The 23,914-nt window shown below is 43.9% G+C and overlaps 1 protein-coding gene across 1 annotated transcript in view; it reads left to right on the plus strand.

The window, feature by feature from the left end:
• The window catches only part of LOC124775841 (T-box protein H15-like), a 389,667-nt gene that overhangs the window by 323,369 nt on the left and 42,384 nt on the right, over positions 1-23,914 (plus strand). The window contains exons 3-4 of the mRNA XM_047250676.1: positions 16,114-16,272; positions 20,149-20,225. Of these exons, the coding sequence (XP_047106632.1) occupies positions 16,114-16,272; positions 20,149-20,225 (236 nt within the window). The remainder of the gene's footprint in view (positions 1-16,113; positions 16,273-20,148; positions 20,226-23,914) is intronic.

Genomic DNA, 23,914 nt, shown 5'->3' on the forward strand with positions numbered 1-23,914 from the left:
GCCCCAACTGGGCTGATATGGTTCATCTTCAGACGTTCCCTTATGTCGGAAAAATTGATAGACCCTACGACCCTCGTCGTCCATCATCCATTCCCTCTGCCATGTGTCCACCCTCCATTTGACGAGTTGTCATCTGTCACTGAGATTCTGTCCTGTAATCTCTATCACCTTGTCATGTCTCCTGCCTTTAACCAGCACATGGCTGCCCTTAGTCTGATGGTGAGGTCAATCGGAAAAATTACGAGGACTACACAAAGCGTCTCCATTGAGGTAGAGGATTGATTCACGCCAGGGCGCAGAGTGAAACAGTGATAGCGTTACGAGGGGTTTATTTTCAGCAGCCTTGTACAGAACGACGGTCGTTCCCGATGCCGCCCGGTGTAGGTGCAAACTCAGCTGGTTGTGGAATGTCCTGACGCCCCGATGGCGCCTATGACGTCCGTTTCTCTGGGTCGTGGCCAGCTATCATATTATACCGCGGTGTCGAGTGGGGCGCCAGCGCGCGAATAACGAGCGCGGCCCGCCCAGGTTTTTCGGATTTTTGCCGGTTATACAACACCACGCTCATTCGTGTTCCCATGTCGTGCGCCTGGTCGCGATAGTCGACGCCAGGTGTTCGATGCCGAGCAGCAACGTCCCACCACAAGTCGAACAGGACTATAACCAATGTACAAGGGTTGCCCAGAAAGTAATGTACCGCATTTTTTTTTCTTCAACAGTTCTTTATTGAACATAATGAGAATTACAGACAGAGACACACCCTATTGTTCCACGTAACCTCCATCCCGCTCTATGGCCTTCCTCCAGCGCTAAACAAAGACGTGTATGCCCTGTCGGTACCAATACTTGTCCTGGTGGCACAGCCAGTGTTTCACTGTGTGAACTTCCTTTGCTGATTGACAGATGCAGCGCCTACTGCCGAGCCGTAATGCGTCTGTCCTCACGAATGATAACATCAGCTCGCTGTAACATCTCAGGTGTGACAGCCGCGGATGGTCTCCCCGATCGTTGCAAATCATACAGCTCCGCCGAACCGCCTTCTGATGACCTCACCCTTCGTGCCCAGCTAGTAGCTGTACTTCTGTCGACAGCAGATGCTCCATAGACTTTGCACAAGCGTTTGCTAATATTACCCACGGTTTCTTTCTCTGCAGTGATAAATTCAATGACGATACGTTTCTTGTAGAGTACATCACCTACAGACGCCGCTGTGAAGCTGCCCTGCAGCTATGCTATCTGTCGGAAGTGACGGAAACTTGGCGCGCTCACTCAGGAGACCTCAGGTAATACATACGTAACGTTTCGAATTCGTAGAATTGTTTTTGGGTGAGAAAAAAATGCAGTGCATTACTTTCTGGGAACCCTCTTATATGTGGCTAGGAGGTCGCGTGACCGCGCCTCTCCCAGCAGAATCGTAGACCCGGTCAGGCTGAACACCTTAGAGACACTGTCCAGCGAGTGCACCCAGGTGGATGTTCCCTGATGTTTTGGAGTGGCATTATGTGGGGCCGACGTATGCCATTGATGGTCATGGAAGGCGGCGTAACGGCTGTACGGTACGTTAATTCAATCCTCCGACCGATAGTGTAACCGTATCGGCAGCATATTGGCGAGGCATTCGTCTTCATGGACAACTATTCGCACCTCCATCGTGCACATCTTGTCAGTGACTTCCTTCAGGATAACGACACCGCTCGACTAGAGAGGCCAGCATGTTCTCCAGACATGAACCCTATCGAATATGCCTGGGATAGATTGAAAAGGGCTGTTTATGGACAGCGTGACGCACCAACCACTCCGAGGGATTACACCGAATCTCAATTGAGGAGTGGGGCAATCTGGACCAACAGTGCCTTGATGAACTTGTGGATAGTATGCCACGATGAATACATGCATGCATGAAAGCAAGAGGACGTGCTACTAGGTATTAGAGGTACCGGTGTGTACAGCAATCTGGACCACCAACTTTGAAGGTCTCGCTGTATGGTGGTAGAACATGCAATGTGTGGTTTTCACGAGCAATAAAAAGGGCGGAAATGATGTTTATGTTGATCTCTATTCCAATTTTCTGTACAGGTTTCGGAACTCTCGGAACCGAGGTGATGCAAAACTTTTTTGATGTGTGTAGTTAAGGATAGGTGGCTTCATACCTGCAAAGCTCGTGTTTCTCTTGTATCAATGAAAATGAAAATATACTCACATTTGTAAGGAGCACCTAGAATAGAAGAAACTCAAACTAGTACAAGACGAGTTGGTCAGTCGCCGAAGTATTGTCCATAAATCTGCAAGACCATACAAAATACGCTTCTTGATTTACTTTCGCTACACAGTTAGTATATGTTATTCATATGTTTAAAATATCCTAGAGTCCGCTTTTAAAATCTTACTACTTTCCAGATAGGTGCCCTACGTCCTCTGAAGTATTTTTATCAGTCATGTCTTACTTGACACCTAACGACTTCTTTCGCAGCTGCAGTTAGTCGTTTATGGAAAACATGCGTCTCGCCTTCTTTCGATGGTCGGCATGCAGTAACCCTTTGATCCCCAGTCGTTTATGCTGCTAACCACCACTTTTACTCATTTTATTTGAAATACCAGTGCCTTTAGTTTGAAACCACTGATTCTACGAAGACCCTGAATCAGTGGTTTGATGCTAAATGTACTGGTACTTCAAAACATAATGAATAAAAGATGTGGTTTGCAACAGAAGCCACTGGGCTCGAAGAGTTAGGATGCCGTCCCCATATATTACTCAGGTGTGTTCTCTCAGATACTGGCGTCAAGTTTTTGCCATCTACTACTACACACTACATTACATGGTCTCATTAAGCTGCGCAACGCTAGTATCGAGTACGTCAACACAAAACCATGCTTGTATGCATTTGAGAGTGTTGTATAAGATAATTACACTTTAACCACTTATGTTGCTTTGAAATAAAGATAAACTTTTTTTCCGAAAGTTTCGTTCCAGTAACAAAATTAGCCATATGGTGGTGCGGCTACTTGTTAGCAGAGTGGATCAAGTAAAAACATACTTACTCGTGAAGTAACAGCCTGGTGCAAGCTTTGCACCAACACAGAATATTGTATTACTTGTTCATTACAGCCGACGGCTTACGTTTCTAATCCACATAATGCGAATGAACATATCAGTTTGCATGTGACGATGTACATCCCGGCAGTGGAAACGACATTAACGGAAGTAATTTGTCACTGTCTATTACGCGAACAGGGAAACAGCTCACAAAATTAAGGGCAAAAAATGGTATTTACGCTGCGTCACGTGTGGGGTTGGCGGCTATGGCGGGCGCGGACGCGGGTGCGGGCGAGTGTGGGCGTGTTCGGCCGGCGTCATTGTAGCGTGTCATCGCGCGCCCACGCCCCGGGCTGCGGGCCCCGCCCCTAATGTGTCAACTGGCGTTGCTCGGCAACGGCGTTCATAATTCTCGGCTGGCGATTAGCGCACACCGACAATGGCGGCCGGTCGATGGCGCCGACAGGTGAGGATCGCGGCGCCCGGGCAGCCGCAGCGCTTAACATGCGGTAGGTCGGCCGACTGCAGAGTGGCAGCGGCCGTGTTCCGGAGGAACAGGGTAAAAATTATTAAACTATATGAAATAAAATCGTCATAACTAATGAACGGTTTCCATTAGGACGTTCAAACTGCACTGTTGGCCGCGGCGCATGATGGGAATTAGTATGGTTTTGTTTAGCGACGAAACCCACTTTCATTTGGATGGTTTCGCCAGTGCGCAAAATTGACGCATTTGGGGGACTTAAAATCCGCTTTTCGCGATCGAGTAGTCTCTTCACCCTCAACGATTGACTGTGTGGTGTACAATGTCCAGTCACAGAATAATCGGTGCGATATTCCTTGATGGCACGGTGGCTACCGAACGGTACGTGAAGGTTGGAAGATAACTTCATCCCCACTATCTAAAGTGACCCTGATTTGGACAAGATGTGGTCCATGCAGGACGGAACTCGACCCCATCGAAGCAGAACCGTGTTTGGTGAACTGGAGCAGCTCTTTGGCGACCGCATTCTGGCTCTGGGGTACCCAGAGGCCAATGGCATGTCCCTCGATTGGCCGCCGTGCTCCTCGGATCTGAACATATGCGACTCGTTTTTGTGGAGCTATATTTAAAGACAAGGTGTACAGCAATAACCCCAAAATCACTGCTAAGCTGAAAACAGCTATTCAGAAGGACATCGACACCATCGATATTCTGAAACTTCATCGGGTCATGCAGAATTTCGCTATTCGTCTGCGCCACAGCATCATCGCCAATGACGGCAAGTAAATCGAACATGCCAGAACCTAAAACCGAATATATGTAGTGACGTTTACATGTTGAATTAAGTGTGTGCACGTCGCAGTTTGTAACTTCATCGTCGTTGAACGGCTAGCTAATTTTATGCACGGAAAAAGGAAACTTTTGACTTCGTTTATGGCTCTGAGCACTATGGGACATAACATCTGAGGTCATCAGTCCCTTAGAACTTGCAACTACTTAAACCTAACTAACCTGAGGACATCACACACACCCATGCCCCAGGCAGGATTCGAACCTGCGACCGTAGTGGTCGCGCGGTTCCAGACTGAAGCGCCTAGAGCCGCTCGGCCACGCCGGCCGGCACTTCGTTTATGATGCAAGACATTTCGTCATCTTGCTGTTTTTTTTGTGTATGTGTGCAGAATTTGCTGCAAGCCGCCCAACGAACTAGCGGATGACATAATGTATGCCGAGGAGAACGGCAACAGAAAAAACACTGAAAATATGACGCAAACAATTCTTAAAGGCATGTTGTAACGTACGATGAATAAGATTTAAAGAACCTACTGATGACGGCGACATTTGTCGCTGAAATTAGTCGTGGGAATAAATAAGAAAATATGTAACAAAATGTGCTTTACATTAGTGCGGACTCACAATTGCGATATTGTGGTTTATTTATGCAAGTACGCACCAGATGGAAGAGTTCCAAGATAAAGGAATCAAGTATTGACCGAACGAAGGATTTTTGAGCTACATCATTTTTGGGTGAACTGCGTTTCCTGTGGATTCTTCCAGTGAATATGTGTGGAATCTGATTTACCTGCAATTAGTCTTATGTGGACATTCGACTTAAAATCACTTCGTACCTCTTATTTAACACATGTGACTTCTTCCGGTGCCTGTTCTACAATCGCGTAATCATACAATAATGGACCTTTCTGCCTATTTATGTGCAATAGATTACATTTGTTTTTGTTGAGGGTCAGTTGCCAATCCCTGCTCTGAGCATCGATCCTCTGCAGGCGTTCCTACATTTCGTAGCGTCGCCATTCCTGTGTATACGACAGCGTTATCTGCCTTGTGGAACTTCAGAAGTTAACTACTGGTTGATTTATACCTATTGTGAAAAGTAATGGACCGACATCACTCTCTTGGAGTACGCTCGAATTTACTTTTACGTCTGAAGATGTTTTTCTGGTGAGAAAAGCGCGCTGTGCTCTGTTGGCTAGGAACTCTTCAGATCAGTCACGCACTTGGTCTGATATTCGGAGCGCAAGTCTTTTGTTCATTAGGCGGCAATGCGGAGTTTTGTCGAACGCCTTCTAGAAGTCAGGGAACACGGACTCATACTGGGATGGACTGGACTGGAGGTGACGGAGGAAACTCGTACGAGCGGTAGGAGGAGGGGGTGTGGGGGCTGGGTGCGCTCCACGCGCGTGGAACGTAACACGGCGGCCCGCGACAAGAGAGGTTCCGGCGCCCTGACAAGGAACATATGTGCGAGGCCCCGTAATGGGATTCCTGGCGTCTCGTCGCCAGGGTGCGAGCTTTACGATGGTATCGCTCGCGCCGCGGCCAGCCGCATCCGCAGCCGGAGCCGGCCGCCGCATTCCGGCGTACGCTGGGCCCAGCCGCTCTCGCATTCCACGAGTCGTCGCCGCTGATGTGTGGACGGCCGCGTCCGCGGGCACACACCGTGCCTCATAGGACCTACTCGTCTTGTCAGATAACTTCCCGTTTAAGGCATCTCTGCCGTGCTCTTGCCCAAATGTATTCCGACAAAATACACCTCCGCGCTCCTCCCAGCAAACACACACACACACACACACACACACACACAGACACACACGCAGTAAGCGCTGTCGTGTCCTAACACAGGACCGAGGGAAGACAGGGGCTTGCAGGTCAGTCTGCAATTTCCGACTGGTTAGGAGCAAATCATTAGGGGAAGTGGAAACAAAACGTTGGTGGGTAAAATATATGAGTCTGTCGACGTACCGTCTGACTTTCGGAAAAATACCATCCACACAATTTCGAAGACTGCAAGAGCTGAAAAGTGCGAGAATTCACAATCAGCTTAACAGCTCAAGCATCAAAGTTACTTACAAAAGTAATATCAAGAAGAATGGAAAAGAAAATTGAGAATTTGTTAGATGACGACCAGTTTGGCCTTAGTAAAGGTAAGAGCACCAGAGAGGGAATTCTGACGTTGCGATTGATAATGGAAGCAAGACTAAAGAAAAACCAAGACAGGTTCATATTATTTGTCGACCTGGATAAAGCGTTCGACAATGTAAAATGGTACAAGATGTTCGAAATTCTGAGAAAAATAGGGGTAGGCTATATAGGGTGAGGCGGGTTATATTGAAGGGTACAGGTTATTGTTAGTCAGGGCTATTCTTTTGTAGGGATTATTGAAAGCCAGATTGCGTTGCGCTAAAATATTGTGCGTCAGTTTAGTAATGATCGGAATAAGTAAAGAGAAAACTGTCTCAGTAGGTTCAGTTTCACTCTGGAGTTTGAAAATCAAGTAACGTAGATGTTTTACCAGCACATTCTTTTCTTTTCATGCAGAGGGGAAGTTTCAATATGTGCAAGAGGGAATAATAAGAGTGGACGACCAAGAACGGAGTGCTCGTATTAGAAAGGGGGTAAGACACGGATCTGTACATCGAAGAAGCAATGATGGAAATAAAAGAAAGGCTCAGAAGTGGAATTAAAATTCGAGGTAAAAGGAGTCAGTGATATGATTCGCTCACGACAATGCTATCTTAAGTGAAAGTGATGAAGAATTACGTGATTTCCTGAATGGAATGAACGGTCTAATGAGTAATGTATTGAATGTGAATCGAAGATAGACGAAAGTAATGAGAAGTAGCAGAAATTAGAACAACGAGAAACTTAACACCACTATTGATGGTCACGGAGTGGATGAACTTAAGGAATTCTGCTACCTAGGCGGCAAAATAACCAATTACGGGCGAAGCAAGGAGGAGATCAGAAACAGACTAGCACTGGCAAAAAGGACATTCCTGACCAAGAGAACTCTACTAGTATCGAACATAGGCCTTGATTTGAGACAGAAATTTCGGAGAATGTAGGTTTGGAGCACAGCTTTGTATGGCAGTGACTGTGGGAAAACCTGAACAGAATAGAATCGAAGCATTTGAGAAGTGGTGCTATAGATTAATGTTGAAAATTAGGTGGACTGATAAGGTAAGGAATGAGGAGGCTCTGCTCAGAATCGGAAGGGAAGGGAATATGTGGAAAACGCTGTCTGTTAAGACATCAGGGAATGATTTCCATGGTACTAGAGGGAGCTGTGGAGGGCAAAAACTGTAGAGGAAGATAGAGATTGCAATACATCCAGCAAATAATTGAGGACGTAGGTCGCAAGTGCTACTCTGAGGTAAAGAGGTTGGCGCAGGAAAAGAATTCGTGGCGGGCCGCATGAAAGCAGTGAGAAGACTGACACCTCAACCTTCCAGTGAAGGCAGTTTGACTGTTTGCCGTAGCGCAAGCGCTGTCACACCTACGAGAGGAGCGGATTTTAAACCTGGATAGCATGTTCGCAGCAGAAGCATTGATATTCGGTGCTCCGATTAATACTATTTATTTGCAATCAAACTAATTTACTGAAGGCTGGTTCGAAACATTTGAGAGAGCAAAGGGTGCAACGGGGCGCACAACAGAAGTCAGTATCTGAGATTGTGAAATGAGCCGTGACAGAAGCAGCGAACAATAGGTACATTTTAAGTACAAACTTTGAGAGCAGCACTCCAACGGAGAGTAACAGACATGTCGGACTTTACCGAGGCTGGCAGCGAGCGGCATGGAGTTGGCGTCCCAATTACCTGACTGAGCTCTTTCTCTGAATACAGAAACATAGGTTATTAAAGGATTTTGGCGGCGCACTAATTCTTCTATCTAGAGTCTTCCCACTAATCCACCAACGCTTCACGAGCTTCAGCGTGTCTGACTGGTGGCTTTTCACCTCCACGGTGCCTCTGGCCGACCACATTCAGATTCCTCTCATTCTCCTACTCAGTGGTAGGGTTGTATCAGCTCTGTAACCAGTGTAAACCAACTGATGTTGCGGTTCCCAGGGGCAAATACCAACACTTCTGCTTTTTGTTACTATCTTCCACTGTGACGCGTTACGACAGTCTCTAGGCGGTGGATGGAGTTACCAGTTAATTCTCTGAAGTGAAACTTCTCACATGGGACAGCTACCTAGAGCGTCTGCAATTCAGAAGGCACTAGCGTTCCTGTTCACCTCCGGTAATCTAAAAGCTACCACTTTTCCGTGTTCTTTGCAGCGTGCCTCTGATCTCCTATCTTGGAGAGCCCTTACTGGCTTCCGGTAACCTTTAGCTTAACAATGCATAAGTCATTACATCGCCAATATATGACAGCGCACCGTATCCGCTGAAGTAAGGGATTGTAGGTTTTACAGTGTGGTTGTTTCGTTAGAGTGTTCGCATCGTTGTACGTGAGCGGAGTTGTCTGACGGACAGCGTGGAAAAATAATTTATATGGGTAGTGGGAGTAATATGCAGGGCGAATCACAACTCAGGCGATAAACTGTCAGAGGTGGTGATATGGACCAAAGCAAGGAAGGAATTTCTACTAAACATGTGCTGCAAAATGCATACCTTCAGAGCTATGAGCACTTAATCGTCTTCGATACTATGAACACATCTCTTCTATTACAGACTATTTGCTTTCCATATTTAGGGTGAAGATGGTACGGATCAAAACAAGAAAAACAGTGTAAAGATGGACTCTAAAACGGATTTCTTTAGAGCTGTGACTTCTTATTCACTTTTACAGTAGCAAATATGAACAAGTGCTTGTTCATTGCTCTAAAGGTATGTATTTTAGAGTCCATGTTTATTCGACTTTTATTTGGAGGGGAGAGGCGGCTTTTGGAGGCACAATATCACCTCTGAAAGTCTGTCGCTAGAGTTCTGATTCACTCTGTACATACGTGAGGAACGGCACCATGCAATTCATTTATTTCTCAAGTAAAGGCCTGCTACCTCTTATTATATAGCAGGTTGAGTTTCACTACTAGGACATTTTTTGTTGTTGTTGAAAATTTGACAAAAGAATAAATTAAAAAAAAAACGAAAAAATATTTATGTGTAATAAGTACAAATGCTCCATGCACCATTCAACATGCAATGCACTCTTGCACTTATTTTAATTTTGATAATTGATTTTAGTCACAATCTCATCCTCCCTAAGCAATAGAAGATATGCAGAACTGTGACGTACACAGTTGCAATAATTAATGAAAATCTTGGAATGCTCCATTGTGGTGCAGCTTGTGATATGAATAATTATTATGTACCTCTGTCTTCCAGTGTGAACAACCTCACTGACTTGGGGAAGACAGAAGTACGCGATTAGATGCGTCACAAGCTACATTAAAATGGAGCATGCACGACTGTCAAGTCTGGAAGATGTCAAATGGCTTACGACGACGACGGCAGCGGCTGCGAAGATTATGATGATTCAAAAATGGTTCAAATGGCTCTGAGCACTACGAGACCTAACTTCTGAGGTCATCAGTCTCCTAGAACTTAGAACTACCTAAACCTAACTAACCTAAGGACATCACACACAACCATGCCCGAGGCGGGTTTCGAACCTACGACCGTAGCGGTCGCGCGGTTCCAGACTGTAGCGCCTAGAAGCGCTCTGCCACTCCGGTCGGCGATTATGATGATGATGATGATGATGACGACGTTGGTGGTGGTTGTGGTGGTGGTGATGATGATGAAAATATAATCTCATTTCTTGATGTTACTTACGCCTTGTACTCAAATGCAGCTAATAAACATTTCATAGTATTAATAATGAAAGCTGGAATCAAGTAAAGTCTCACTAAGAATGAACTCATGTATTAAAAGTAAGATGTTAATCAAGTACAGTGCATGTTTTGCCAATGGCCGTCGTAGCACTCTAGGTGGATCACTTACGCTCCTGAGTTCTTCGTACGTTCAATATGTGACGTCGCATATGGAAAGCACAGAGGCTGTGTTCACTAGCATTTCTACTACTTGAAATATATCTTTGACTATGTTGGTGCCATATTATCAGTGAATAAATGAAGATTGTGACAGGTACTGTCGCATCATTTCAGTTCAGGTGCTATTTATTAACGCTATGCCACAGATAAACGACGGAGACAAACGTCATTTCACGCTATAAGTGTATCGCGCTCGACCGAATGTCGTCGTCTTGTTGTGGTTTCCGCTCGACAAGGAGGTAGTTGGATCAGCAGGGAGAGTGGAGAGCGCTGGGCCGTTACAGATGATATGTGTGTGTGTGTGTGTGTGTGTGTGTGTGTGTGTTTATGTGTGTGTGTAGCTGGGCGGCCGCGGTCTGCGCCGTGGGAGTTCCGGGAGCCGCTGCCGGCTTGGTGGGAGGTGGGTGGCCCGGGATAAGCCTCTGAGGAATGGCCAGCGCCCCGCGGGGCGTCGCGCGCTGCTCCAGCCACACTCCAGACTCCAGCAGCAGCGCCGACGCTAGCGGCTTGCAGGCGCTCCTTCCGTCCCCACCGCGGCCAGCGTCTCTATGTGACCCACATTAAGCAGTATTGCTGGAGATAATCGGCCTTAGAAATTACAAAATTTCCTCCAGTATATATACAGGTATTTCCATAGCCAAATGACCTGGGTTCGATTCTCGATCTCAGATTTTTCTGCGGTGGGGACGGGTGTGTAGGCTCCACGTGCCCTCATGAGGTCAAATGCGGAGCTGCTTGAATAGAGGGACTGACGACATGCTGTTCACATACATGAAAGGTATGCGCAGTTGGGAATATGGATAGCCACCAGCTTTATAATGGAATGCCGACAAAGAAAATTTCTGCTGGACCACGATTCGACGCCGGATTTTCCACTTATCGCGAGCGGTTGCCTTACCATTAACCTATCCGAGTACGACTACCGGGCAGACCAAAATTTTCATACATCGTCAACCATATGCCTACAACCAGCACTCGTACAGGAAATGTATTTCAGTTCAAAGTCGCTTGCGCGGTGTCGACGGATAAATGCGATATTCCAGCGCCTGTGTTGTTCAGAAGTACCTCTGAACAACACAGGGTCTGCAGTATCATTTATTATAGTGCTGTTTACATGTCCCGCGATCACAGATCGCTGCATGTACTGCCATTCAGGCTGCAGTGGGAGAGCCGGAACAAGCATAAGACCTAATCTGTGAGTGGTGTTAACGTTAATGTGTATATAGAACAAGTTAGCGGCAAATCTCATGATGTCACACTTGGCAAATTATCGCATGAAAAGTATCGATATAATCGATTCATTGTATTTTCGATGGGCCAGAATGGAGTCATTCTTGTCTTTCAAAAAAATGTAAAGTTCGAAACAGGATACTCATTATGTAAATTTGTTTCATAACAGTTTTTAATTATTGATTTGTAGACAGACTGTATCAAGAAGTTTTTATAATTTTTGGGAAAAAATAGATATAATATTTTCATTGGTTTTAAATTAAGTTTCTAGAGGCGTTTAATTACACTAAATTTATGTTAATACAAAATACGTCACAGAACTTGCCTAAAAGAGGTGATACGTCGGATCCTGAGACTTAATTTGATAATGGAGATAAGTTTGGGGACAAAGTTTGTAGAGGGAAACTAAAGCTTGAATACAATTAGCAAGATCAGACGCATATAGGCTGCAGAAGTTATCTAAAGATGGAAAGAGAGATGGTAAGAGAGAGACTAGCGTGGAGATCTGCATCAAACCAGTGCTCAGGATTAAGATAACAACGATGACGACGACGACGACGACGACAAGATCATTTGACAGGATATGTGAATAACTGTGATTACTTACATCAACAGCTAGTAAAAGCATTTGGAAAGTAGAATTACGAAAGCCCGATATGTCGGGGAAATGTATCGGTACTGTCAATGTATCGACCACATAATACCAATTTATCTACATAGAAATTGTTTCTGCAAAGTGTTTATATTTCCGGTATACGTATATATTGTTATCGTCTCTAAACGGATTGGAAACAGTTTGTTTACTATGCCGACTTCACACTAGCGTAGTGTCAACCAAGGTACTGGCTGACGTAATGAACCCACTTGCAGGTTGGCCGGAATGTTTACTTGGAACGACCCTTACCTACGCTATGTAGGCAGCCCAGCATGCGAAGTTTTCCGGAACTGGCATCAGCACGACGAAACTATGAAATTTAAACGGAATGTGAAGTACTGGCGCAATCAGTATTTGTAGAGCCTCTGTATCTGATTATGTGAAATAATTATTTAAATTTTATAGTGTTTGTTACTGTACTACGGTTTGAATTGTGATTGCAACCCAGAGAAAAATGTCGTTAATAGGAAATTACTGTCTCGAAAGAGGTAATAACTAATGCTTATATGTTAATGAGGCCTAGCTGAAACCACATACGTGCACGAAGAGTAAGTGGAATAGCTACCGTCACTTGATAAAGTTTTCTGTCCCAACTTCTCACGATATATGCCTACATGTTTGTCATACTAGCATGCCCTGTGTTTGATGATAAGTGCATAATTTACTGGTTTATTACGTCGTACAAAGAATGATTTGTAGGTTATCACATTCCTCCGGCAGAATTAGCCCACAGTACATCGCGTCGTAGCTTTCGGCTTAATAATTTCCGGGCCAAAGATTCGTTGTCTCAAGGTAATATACTTGCCTTTATTCATCATTCTAAAAGTGTTTATCATCATCATGGAAACATTCTATAAGCTGTACTGACGAATTTTTTGGAAAGTACAAACATAGCTGTAATTTGTCACAATGGCAGTAACGTATGAAAGTGCTTAGACTTGCTTTATGATAAAGACTCGGTTCTATGTAATGAATTAATCAGACATGGCTAATACCTTTCTGGATATTTATTGTACAATATTATATCTTGAGCATAACGGGTAAAAGCTTGCAAATCCTCTCTATATCCGTGGATGCACAATTCCTGATGAATGACCACCAATGAATAAGTTAGTAGCATCATTTGTTCTCAACTGTTTGTAATAGTTCTTACACATGCCACGATTTTTCATGGTTCATCTGTTTGGTATTTCATGTCAGAGCAAGTAGCACGTAAGTTAATAATTTATCAAGTTGAGGGTAACGTCTGTGGAGAAAAAAGCCGTTCCTGACTAAATCCTTCGAACTCCTTCATTATAAAATAAATTTGTATGGACGAATCACATCATAATAGTCACTTAAACTGCCCATTTAAAATTCAAATGCCTGATCCATCCCAGTTACAATTTTCTTCCGGTAGATTGTTGCATGCACACGTATCTAATGCACGTTCACTATAGGAAGAGGTTAGCGTTGTTGTCTCGGAGCGATGAAGTAGGAACAGGGCAGGAGACACTGGAAAAGCCACCAGCCCTATGGAAGCGCCGTGGTGGGTATCACACTGAACGCATCTCGCCGGCCGGAGTGACCGAGCGGTTTTAGGCGCTACGGTGTGGAACCGCGTGACCGCTGCGGTCACAGGTACGAATCCAGCCTCGTGCATGGATGTGTGTGATGACCTTAGGTTAGTTAGGTTTAAGTAGTTCTAGGTTCTAGGGGACTGATGACCACAGCAGTTAAGTCCCGTAGTGGTCAGAGACATTTGAACCATTTTTTTTGAACGCATCTCTCTCTCTCTCTCTCTCTCTCTCGCTGTGTGTGTGTATTTTTTCGGGTAGTAAGACTTCAGAGTCCCCAACGCTGCTGGTCTATCCACAGTAATCTCTGTAATCTCCTATACATCAATACTTACTAGCCATTACTCTTGCTTAACATTTTCGACTATCGATGTCAGCTTCCAGGTATCATTTCTTCTCTCTCCAGCATTCTTCGAGTTACACACTCTAGACTTACCTGCTGCTTTCTTATTCATTCATCATTCGTGCTGTCATTTAATTTGAACACGTCTTGACAAGTTGTAAATTATGTAAACTTTTACCTTGTACATTACTCTCTTATTGCTGACGTGCTTTCAGCTCTGCATTGCCACAGTAGTTCTTCCTGCCATCATATGAACATTATATAGGGGAATGAAATATGCCGTGAAGTAACAGTTATATTATGATTCTATTGACACGTCATTTTACACTTACATACATTAGTAATTCAACCGACTGCAGAGTGCTGCGTCAAGTTTTCAGCTAAAATACAGTTGTCATACGCGATTCTCGCACTATCATGATCCTATAAACTAAAATAAACTCGTCATTTCCACATAGCATTTGCGCAGATGTTTACGTTCAGCGTGTTGTTAAATTGTATGATAATAGAAAATATCTCTCCTGAAGGTCCGTAAGCCATTGTTCTTCTGTGTTTCCAGACGTTTTCAGTTTTGCTTGCGGAATATGTGGGAGGAGTGACCTAATAAAGAGAGTGTATCATGCGACTACCAGCGCCAACGGACAACATTACTTGGTTCTCAATACAAGAGAAATATTCCTGAAGCTCAAATTTTATGTGACTAATCAATAGAGCAGCCGTAAATTAGTCTGGCGAGTATATTCCGTTAATGGATATGTACTGACAAAATAACTCCTGAAGGATAATCAATAATTAGATGTGTTCCGCGCAGTACTGCTATCAGAAAGCAGTAGATAGAGATAATTCTTACATGCGTGCAGTATTGCCGCAGCAGGTTTCAGCCAGTGTAAAAGCTATAACAGAATGATTCATGGTATCAAACTCGGGTTAAATGTTTGGCAATATGAGTTTGTAGTTCAACACCACTGATTAGCTGTCCGCAGCACTGGCGTAAGAAACAGTCGCTTTTTTCAAATTTTAGTAATGGTGAGTTATCAGTACTTTTGTCAGGCTGCTATCATTTGCTTTCGTAGAACCCAAAGACATTATATATCTTGATTACGGTTAAAGATTTTTGCACGCTTTAGCCGTAGTTTTAAAGAGTGTAATCATTTTTTACACTAGCTCTTATAACCTCACGTGTTCAGTTTGCGATTCACCTATTGGTGCTTAATACCAATTTTACTACTGACAACAACCAATAATCGATCAATATTTTCGCTTTGCTGCTGAAGTGTTGGACATAACAGCTTCCCGACTGCTTGAGGGTTAATCAAGTGAGTAATGCTTTTAAAAAGTTTTTTCACCATTTTTCGGTTAATGCACGTCCGAAAAATACTTTTAAGAATTTTTATAAAAAATTTTTTCCTCTTTCATAAAGTCCTATTCTAAAAATATTACGTTTTGCTTAAGAGTGCAACACCTGAGGATGCACCTGTAACGGTGCGAAACCGGCAGTGTTCCCAATAAAGGACTACATAACAGCTAAAGCGGCTTTAACAGCCTTCACCCACTGTGAATACCGTGAATTCATTATAACTTTTTTAGTAAAAAACAGTTTGAAGTTTCTTCGATATTAATCATCTAACAGAATCATACATCAGTGTTTTCATAGATCAGGTGCACTAGAACGAAGGAGAAAACCCGCATTCCTGAAGATATTTTATTCTTCATTTTTAATATTTTCGCTTAACAAGCTCTGACTGAAACTCTGTCACAGTTTACTAATGGAATGTACTAATGGAACACAGTTGTTGTTTGTAACCTTTGTGTAATTCACCTTCATTACCTGTTTCCTGAGAGATATTGAAGACGTAAAAGCTCACTGTATAGGATTAGCAAATGAAGTTATCGCACACGTTGAAATGAAGATATACACAGTGTAGAAACTCCTACCAATTAACAAATGAGACTTGTTGTAGTCATACCAGTAGCAGGCAGACAGCTGACGGGCTCTGCGGCTTGTGTTTCAGATCGTGCTGAACTCGATGCACCGCTACCAGCCGCGCATCCACCTGGTCAAGTGGCGAGAGCACGGCGGGCCCATCACCGACCTGGAGAGCGAGCAGTACCGCACCTACATCTTCCCCGAGTCCGTGTTCACCGCCGTCACCGCCTACCAGAACCAGCTGGTAAGTGGCACCATTTCGTCTTCGTAACTTCGACACTTTTTGTCCACGACATCGCAGTCCCTGTGTTGCTCTGAAGTACGATCGAATATCCCTTTGGATATGCATGCATCTCCGAGAACAACTCACACACGGCAATACCGTGTTTATCCGCCGACATCGGAAAAGTGACTTTCAAGTAAAATGTCTCCCCTGTAGGGGACTATGCCAACGGCCTTGTCACAGTGGTAACACCGATTCTCTTTGGATCACCCAAGTTAAGCGCTGTCGGGTTGGGGTAGCAATGGGATGGATGACCATCAGGTGTGCTGAGTGCTGTTAGCAATCAGGGTGCACTCAGCCCTTGTGAGGCAAACTGAGCAGCTACTTGGTTGAGAAGTAGCGGCTCCAGTCTCCTAACCTGACATACGTCCGGGAGAGTGATATGCTGATCTCATGACCCTCCATATCCGCATACAGTGACATCCGTGGTTTGAGGATGACACGGCGGCCGGTCGGTGCCCTCGGGCCTAAATGACGTGTTCTGGCGTAGTTTAATTTCGATTTACGGGATTAAACAAATGGACGTACGAGTACACGCTGTAGACACGTGGTTGACGAAATATGGGAGCCTGTGTCTGGCCGCGAGACGTGCTCGGAGAGGCTGATCCTACAGCGACCGCTCGCGACAAGCGGGAAATCCGGGTTCGAGTCCCGATACAGCACAAATCTTCATTGTCGTTACTTCATTGCGCAGCCGATGGTTGTTCATATTCACAATTGCAAATACATTTCATTTACTTTTTTTAATTGTTTGCCACGTTAAACCAATTTAAAACAGTTCTAGAACTCGTAACGTTTCACAAGGTTTGTGGCTATATAACACAGGGCTCTCAGAGCATCACGTCACCTGAAAAGTGTTTTGTGGATTTGTTTTGTAGCAACAGCAACAGATACCAGGAAAAGCTGCAGGAAAACTGAAGTTTCCAAAAAACTTGTACTACATTTCTTTTATTGTATAGTTATGTAAAAAGTAGTGATAATCATTTCCAGCCTGCAGACTGAAGTGATTTGAGTAACAACAAGTTTGTTTTATCTGTACTGCAATTTTACTAAGTATATATACTATTTTACACAACGTGGATCCCCAACACATATATTTTTTTCACTGTCACCGATACAGAGCAGCACTCCAGACACCAGCGCAGTACTCACTTTTTCAGGATAGCAAATGCTAATTTGTGGTACAGAAAATGGCCCAGAGATCACCAGTGTGTTTGTGTGTGTATGTATGTGTGTGTGTGTGCGTGTGTGTGTGTGTGTGTGTGTGTGTGTGTGTGTGTGTGTTTGTGTGTGTATGTGTAGAGAGTGAAGTGTTATGAAACAATGTGTGTGTAGAGTGTGCACCATTTCGTGCACCATCACAGACAGCAGCACCGAAATACACACCCACTCAAACAGCGAACACTTTCACCAGCACGTACCACAGATAACCTTACAGAATATCTAAAATAATTTAACGGTATCAGAATAAACAGTGTAATTCAATCAACCCAACCTGCTCTAGCTTAGGCACCAACAGCAGGCATATCAATCCCACGGTCATTATACATTTGTAACTGAACCCTAAGTATATAAGCAACGTAACAAGTTAAATTTAAGACACATAATATAGGAACTTAACGTTAATTAATAACCCCAAGAAATAACATACTTTACACTTGCACATCACTGCGCTTTTCACAATGTACATAACAGTTTTAGTGTTTCTGTACATAGTGTTTAGAAATATAAATCCGTAAATTAAACTGTAGCGAACCGGCAGTGCAATGCTCGAAGTAGCTCCGGGACACTTAGACCAGGCTAACTCAAATAGAGTAACATTTATCTCTCTCTCTCTCTCTCTCTCTCTCTCTCTCTCTTACTTACTATCCAAGTTCCAAGTTTGTCACAGCATCTATCGACACACCTTTTTAATATTTGAATATTTTTGTGTTTTTTCTATCAATTTCTAAAGTATTTTCAGTTTATTATTACTTCCATTGTAATTGCTGAAAACAATAACTGCTGTTTGTAATATAGAGTATATTTTGTAATCTACTTGAAAAGCTGTAAAATGAACGACTTGTTACAAAATGTAAGGAAACAGGTCTCTAAATGGGCAATACATCAAACGAAATCAAATCAAGTCAATTCCATAACAGAAATTGAGTTTATTTCACGTCGTTCATATTATGGTTCATCTAAAAGTTTTCATAACATGATTAATTTAATTCTGGACGAGTCTGAGACTACCATCAAGCGTAATAACTCATAAACATTAACATTTTTGCTTTTCTTTTTTTATTTTCGTTCATCTAGAACAATCCTTGCACCAAACAGTTTTTAACTTGAAAGTTCCTGGCAGCTTAAAACCGTGTGCCGGGCTAAGACTCGAAGTCGGGACCTCCACTTTTCGCGGGCCACTGCTCTTGTAGAGCACTTCCCGACGAAAGGCAGAGGTTCGGAGTTCAAGTCTCGGTCCAGCATACAGTTATAATCCGGCGGGAAGTCTCTTATCAGCGCTCACTCCGCTGCAAAGTGAAAATTTCATTCTGGAGTTTTCAGCTTGTTTACATCTTCGAACACGAGCAGAAAATACTTTTTTACTATTACTTAAATACACTACACACATAAAAAAAAAACTTTTGCATCGCCTCGGCTCCGAGAGTTCCGGAACATGTACAGAAAATTGGAATAGAGATCAATATAAACATCATTTTCGCCCTTTTTATTGCTCATGAAAACCACACATTACATATTCTACTACCATACAGCGAGAGCCTCAGGGGTGGTGGTCCAGATTGCTGTACACACTGGTAACTCTAGTACTCAGTAGCACGTCCTCTAGCATTGATGCATGCCTGTAGTCGTCGTGGCATACCATCCACAAGTTCATGTTAGTCCAGATTGTCCCACTCCTCAATGACGATTCGGCGAAGATCTCTCAGAGTGGTGTGTTGTTCACGTCGTCCATAAACAGCCCTTTTCAGTCTATCCCAGGCATATTCGATAGGGTTCATGTCTGGGGAACATGCTGGCCACTCTTGTCGAGCGATATCGTTATCCTGAAGGAAGTCATTTACAAGATGTGCACGATGGGGGAGCGAATTGTCGTCCATGAAGACGAATGCCTTGCCAATATGCTGCCGATATGGTTGCACTATCGGTCGGAGGACGGCATTCACGTATCGTACAGCCGTTGTGGCGCCTTCCATGACTACCAGCGGCGTACGTCGGCCCCCTCATAGTGCCACGCCAAAACATCAGTGAACTTCCATCTTGCTGCACTCGCTGGACAGTGTGTCTAAGGTGTTCAGCCTGACCGGGCTGCCTCCAAATACGTCTCCGACGAGTGTGGTTGATGGCATAAGCGACACTCATGGGTGAAGAGGACGTGATGCAAATCCTGAGTCGTCCATTCGGCATGTTGTTGGGCTCGTCTGTACTGCTCTGTGTGGTGTCGTGGTTGCAAAAACAGGCCTCGCCATGGGCGTCGGGAGTGAAGTTATGCATCATGCAGCCTATTACGCACAGTTTTGTCACAGTTTTCTGACACCTCTGAACAGTCAAAGGGACAGTGTCTGTGATACAATATCCACTGTCAACGTCTATCTTCAGGAGTTCTGGGAACCGGGGTGATGCAAAACTTTTTTTGATGTGTGTATTATTCCACACCTCACCTAACAGTAATAGAAAAGTAGTTGAATCACCCAACAGTGATACAAAATGAAAATTTAATCAATTTGAGATAAAATAAAACTTCAGTTACTAACCAAACAGTTTCCATTAATTTTAAGTAAACTGTTGTGCTTCGACCTACATTAACCTGTGCTTCATATTGTTATTCTTTCTTTTCAGATAACGAAGCTGAAAATAGACAGCAATCCTTTTGCTAAGGGTTTCAGGGATTCATCAAGGTTAACAGATTTTGATAGGTAAGTGGAACTATTGATATACAAACAACGTATATTAAGGCATAATATCTTTTCCTCACTGCAGAAATGATTCATATATAGTTAAACAGAAACTGGCAGGTTACAGCTTGCGTAGTTTAAATTATCCCCGATTAACTTTTTGGGAGACAACGCGGTTTTCTGTTATATCTTAATTTCTCCCCTACATACCTTTGTTATGTATGCGGTGAACTTCCTAAGCTATATTTCTCCCGTTCGGGGAAAACTGCACGGTGTGTGTAGGGTGACTGGGTTGTCGGGTATTGGCAGGCTTTACAGTGCACTCCACATGAAACCAGTCAGAAGACTGATGACAAACAATAAATAAAATAAGATAAAATAAAAGCGTTATGGTGGTGTGCTTCTTGCAGATTTGAAAAGTATGAATAAGATCATTGATATCTACGGTTAGACCTAAATATTTTTAGGTGTTACCCCCAAAGTCCTCTGTGGATATAGCAATGTTGTACTTAGATTTTAAATGTTTCAGGAATGTTTGTCTTTGCATCAGATGACGACGTAACAGCAGATAACTGCTTTGTAAAATTATAAAGTTCTGGAATATTACAGCAGGATCTTTCACAGCTAAAGTATTTACAGGATATCAGACATTAATACTACTTAAATCGCCAGATCCTTGTATCTGGAAAAAAATATTGTGGTCCTCTATAAAATAAACGAAGTTAAAGGAACCGACGTTTGAAATTCCAAAAGTTGAGGGTTTCTAAAAAATGGTTCTAATGGCTCTGAGCAGTTTGACACTGAACATTTGAGGTCATCAGTCCCCTAGAACTTAGAACTACTTAAACCTAACTAACCTAAGGACATCACACACATCCATGCCCGAGGCAGGATTCGAACCTGCGACCGCAGCGGTCGCACGGTTCCAGACTGAAGCGCCTAGAACCGCTCGGCCTAGTGTAGCTAGTAATGATCTCCATGGACGAAGAGAACTGACCCTAGCCCGCTTTGTGGCCTGTTTTCCCAGTTCCCCAGTCGGTCAACTTCCGCGACCTGCAATCAAACTGTGTAGTTACCACTGGCTGTGGTGGCCCCACTTAACCTACGATATCAATGGTCTCTGCTGTCGATATGTTTTCGTCTATCGTTGGCAAAGATACACCACACTATGATGCACAACGCTGTCATATAGTGTCTGCAGCTACTTTCCACGTGGAAACGGACGCTCATATATATATATATATATATTACACGATAGACCTGTTTGCGCTTATTGCCACTATCAAGTGACCTGCGAAAATGGCATTGGGAAGGGTATCTGCGTATGCTTATCTATACGTAATATTTTTTGTAGCTACGAAACGTAAATATGTTTTTGACAAAAATATTTTGACGGTTAAGTATTTTGAGAGTTCTTTAGTACGAAGCTATATATTTACAAGTATATACATCTCTTGAGAGATGATGTTACGTACAGTTCTTCTATTTTCCTTTAAATTTTATCTGTTGGCTGTGTATTCTTTTTTTTTTTTACCATTTAACTATCCCGTTTCGTATTCCACTGTGTCAATGAAGTTTTCGAGATAGTATTTTTCTTTTAAAATTTGTGTGTTAGTTTAGAAATTCGTGTGGATATGTTCTTGTATGAACATATATTTCCATTTCTTCGAGAATGTTCATAGTAAGTCCGCCGCAGTAAAGAACCAAAAATATTGAACAAAATATCTGTCAAAAACATAATTACGTTTCGTAAGTGCAAAAAATTTTATACTTACCAAGACTTAAAGGAAAAACTTTACTGTCGGTGCAATGTGGTCATCACTTACAACTAGACGTATGTACCAATGCAAATGTGAACATAAAACAGCATTTACGTATATACAATATTACCAATGTTATTTTCGCAGGTTACATGATAGTGGCAATAAGCCGAAAGAGGGTTGTCGTGTAAAATATTAAAAAAAATGTGTGTATTACCTTAATGCAGCTAGTTTCTGAGACTTCGTTTTCATTTTGTCTTGTAGTGATGTGTACTATGCTGCGGGCCCAATGGAACGTAAAACAATTCAGTTGGTTCACGGGGGGCTGGTAGAACAAAATATGGGTTCAAATGGCTCTGAGCACTATGGGACTTAACATCTGAGGTCATCAGTCCCCTAGAACTACTTAAACCTAACTAACCTAAGGACATCACACACATCCATGCCCGAAGCAGGATTCGAACCTGCGACCGTAGCGGTCGCGCGGTTCCAGACTGAAGCGCCTAGAACCGCTCGGCCACCAACTGCCGGCTAGAACAAAAGGAAACGGATTCACCAGGTGCTGTACTGAGGCCGAGACGGACCGTGTGGCCTTTACAGATTGCTGAAAGAAGAATCAAACCAGAGATAGCGTTTTCTGAAGTGTGTAGTCCTGAAAGACACAGTAGAGGAGAGCGGGGTATTTATCACGGCGGATCTCGGGAGGGTCGCCGGCCGGCCGCTGGCAGCGTCCGCCGTGTAATTATGTCGTATCTGGGCTGACATCGGCAGCGACGTGGCCACCGCGTCGCCTAATAAGAACGGAATTAGTGCGTCAACAATGGCGCGCTGCGTATGTACACACCGCTGTTATTCAATTAAGCTGCGGCCGGTGGTCCGCGCCAGAGAGCGCCCGGCCCGACGTAGACGGATGACCGCTAATGACTGGCTGCCCGTCCTGCCTTCACCTGTTCCCCGCCACAAAGATGTCCGCCTTCGGCATGCAGCAAGAAACGCGCCGGTCGCCCTGAGTGCCGACTCAGCTGACGTTGGCGCCACCGGCAGAAGGCACGCTGGAGATCGAGATGGATGACCGCACGCAGCACCAGCATCTGGAAGGCGTGAGAACGAAAGACGGCACCGAGTCGACGAAGTAGCCATTTGCTACATGTGTGCACCGCAGGCTACCTCATGGTGTGTAGTGGAAGGCACTTCCTGTGTCACTGATTTTTTTCCTTCTTCTTCCAGTCGCGAATGGTTCGTGAGAAGAACGACTGGAAGAGTTCGAATCTCTCCATCTCGAATCTCTCTCTTTTTCGGTTTTGGTCTTTCCGCCACTCGTAACTAGCAGGAAGCAATACGTTGTTAAGACTGACAGCAACATACGGAAAAAACGAAAACCCCACGATCAGGTCCTGAAGACCACGAGATAGTCGACCGACCGCCATGTCATCCTTAGTAATTCATCATCGGATGCAGCACGGATGGCTATGGGGTCAGTGCACCGTGCTGCCGACAGTTGGCGACGTTCCGACCTTGGAGCCGCTACCTGTGAATGAGGTAGCTCTCCATGTAAGTAGTCGGAGCACGGGTCACGTTACATAACGTTGACGTAGCACTCTACGAGTTTTGTGACGCCACTTCCTGCTGTTTAAACGTGAGAAGCCATTTCATCACTTGAAACAAAAACGAGTTCTGCTGTATTTCGGAAACGTGCCCCGTAAAGTAGAACCACTAGCAAGAATAAAGTCTTCCTTCCTCAGGAAGCAAATGACGATAAACAGCATAATCATATTTAATTCATAATTATTTCCGCATTTGGCTCGCTTGTTATGAGAATAAAAGGCATTTTAATGCAACGATCCATTGAAGATTCATGAACACGTGTCATTCTTATTAAGATTTGCTTTGTCAAATAACTACATTTCTGGGATTAAAGCCTTCAGAAGACTGTAATATAAAACGAGACTT

The sequence above is a fragment of the Schistocerca piceifrons genome, chromosome 2 (assembly GCF_021461385.2).
Source record: "Schistocerca piceifrons isolate TAMUIC-IGC-003096 chromosome 2, iqSchPice1.1, whole genome shotgun sequence".
NCBI classification, from domain to species: Eukaryota; Metazoa; Arthropoda; class Insecta; order Orthoptera; family Acrididae; genus Schistocerca; species Schistocerca piceifrons.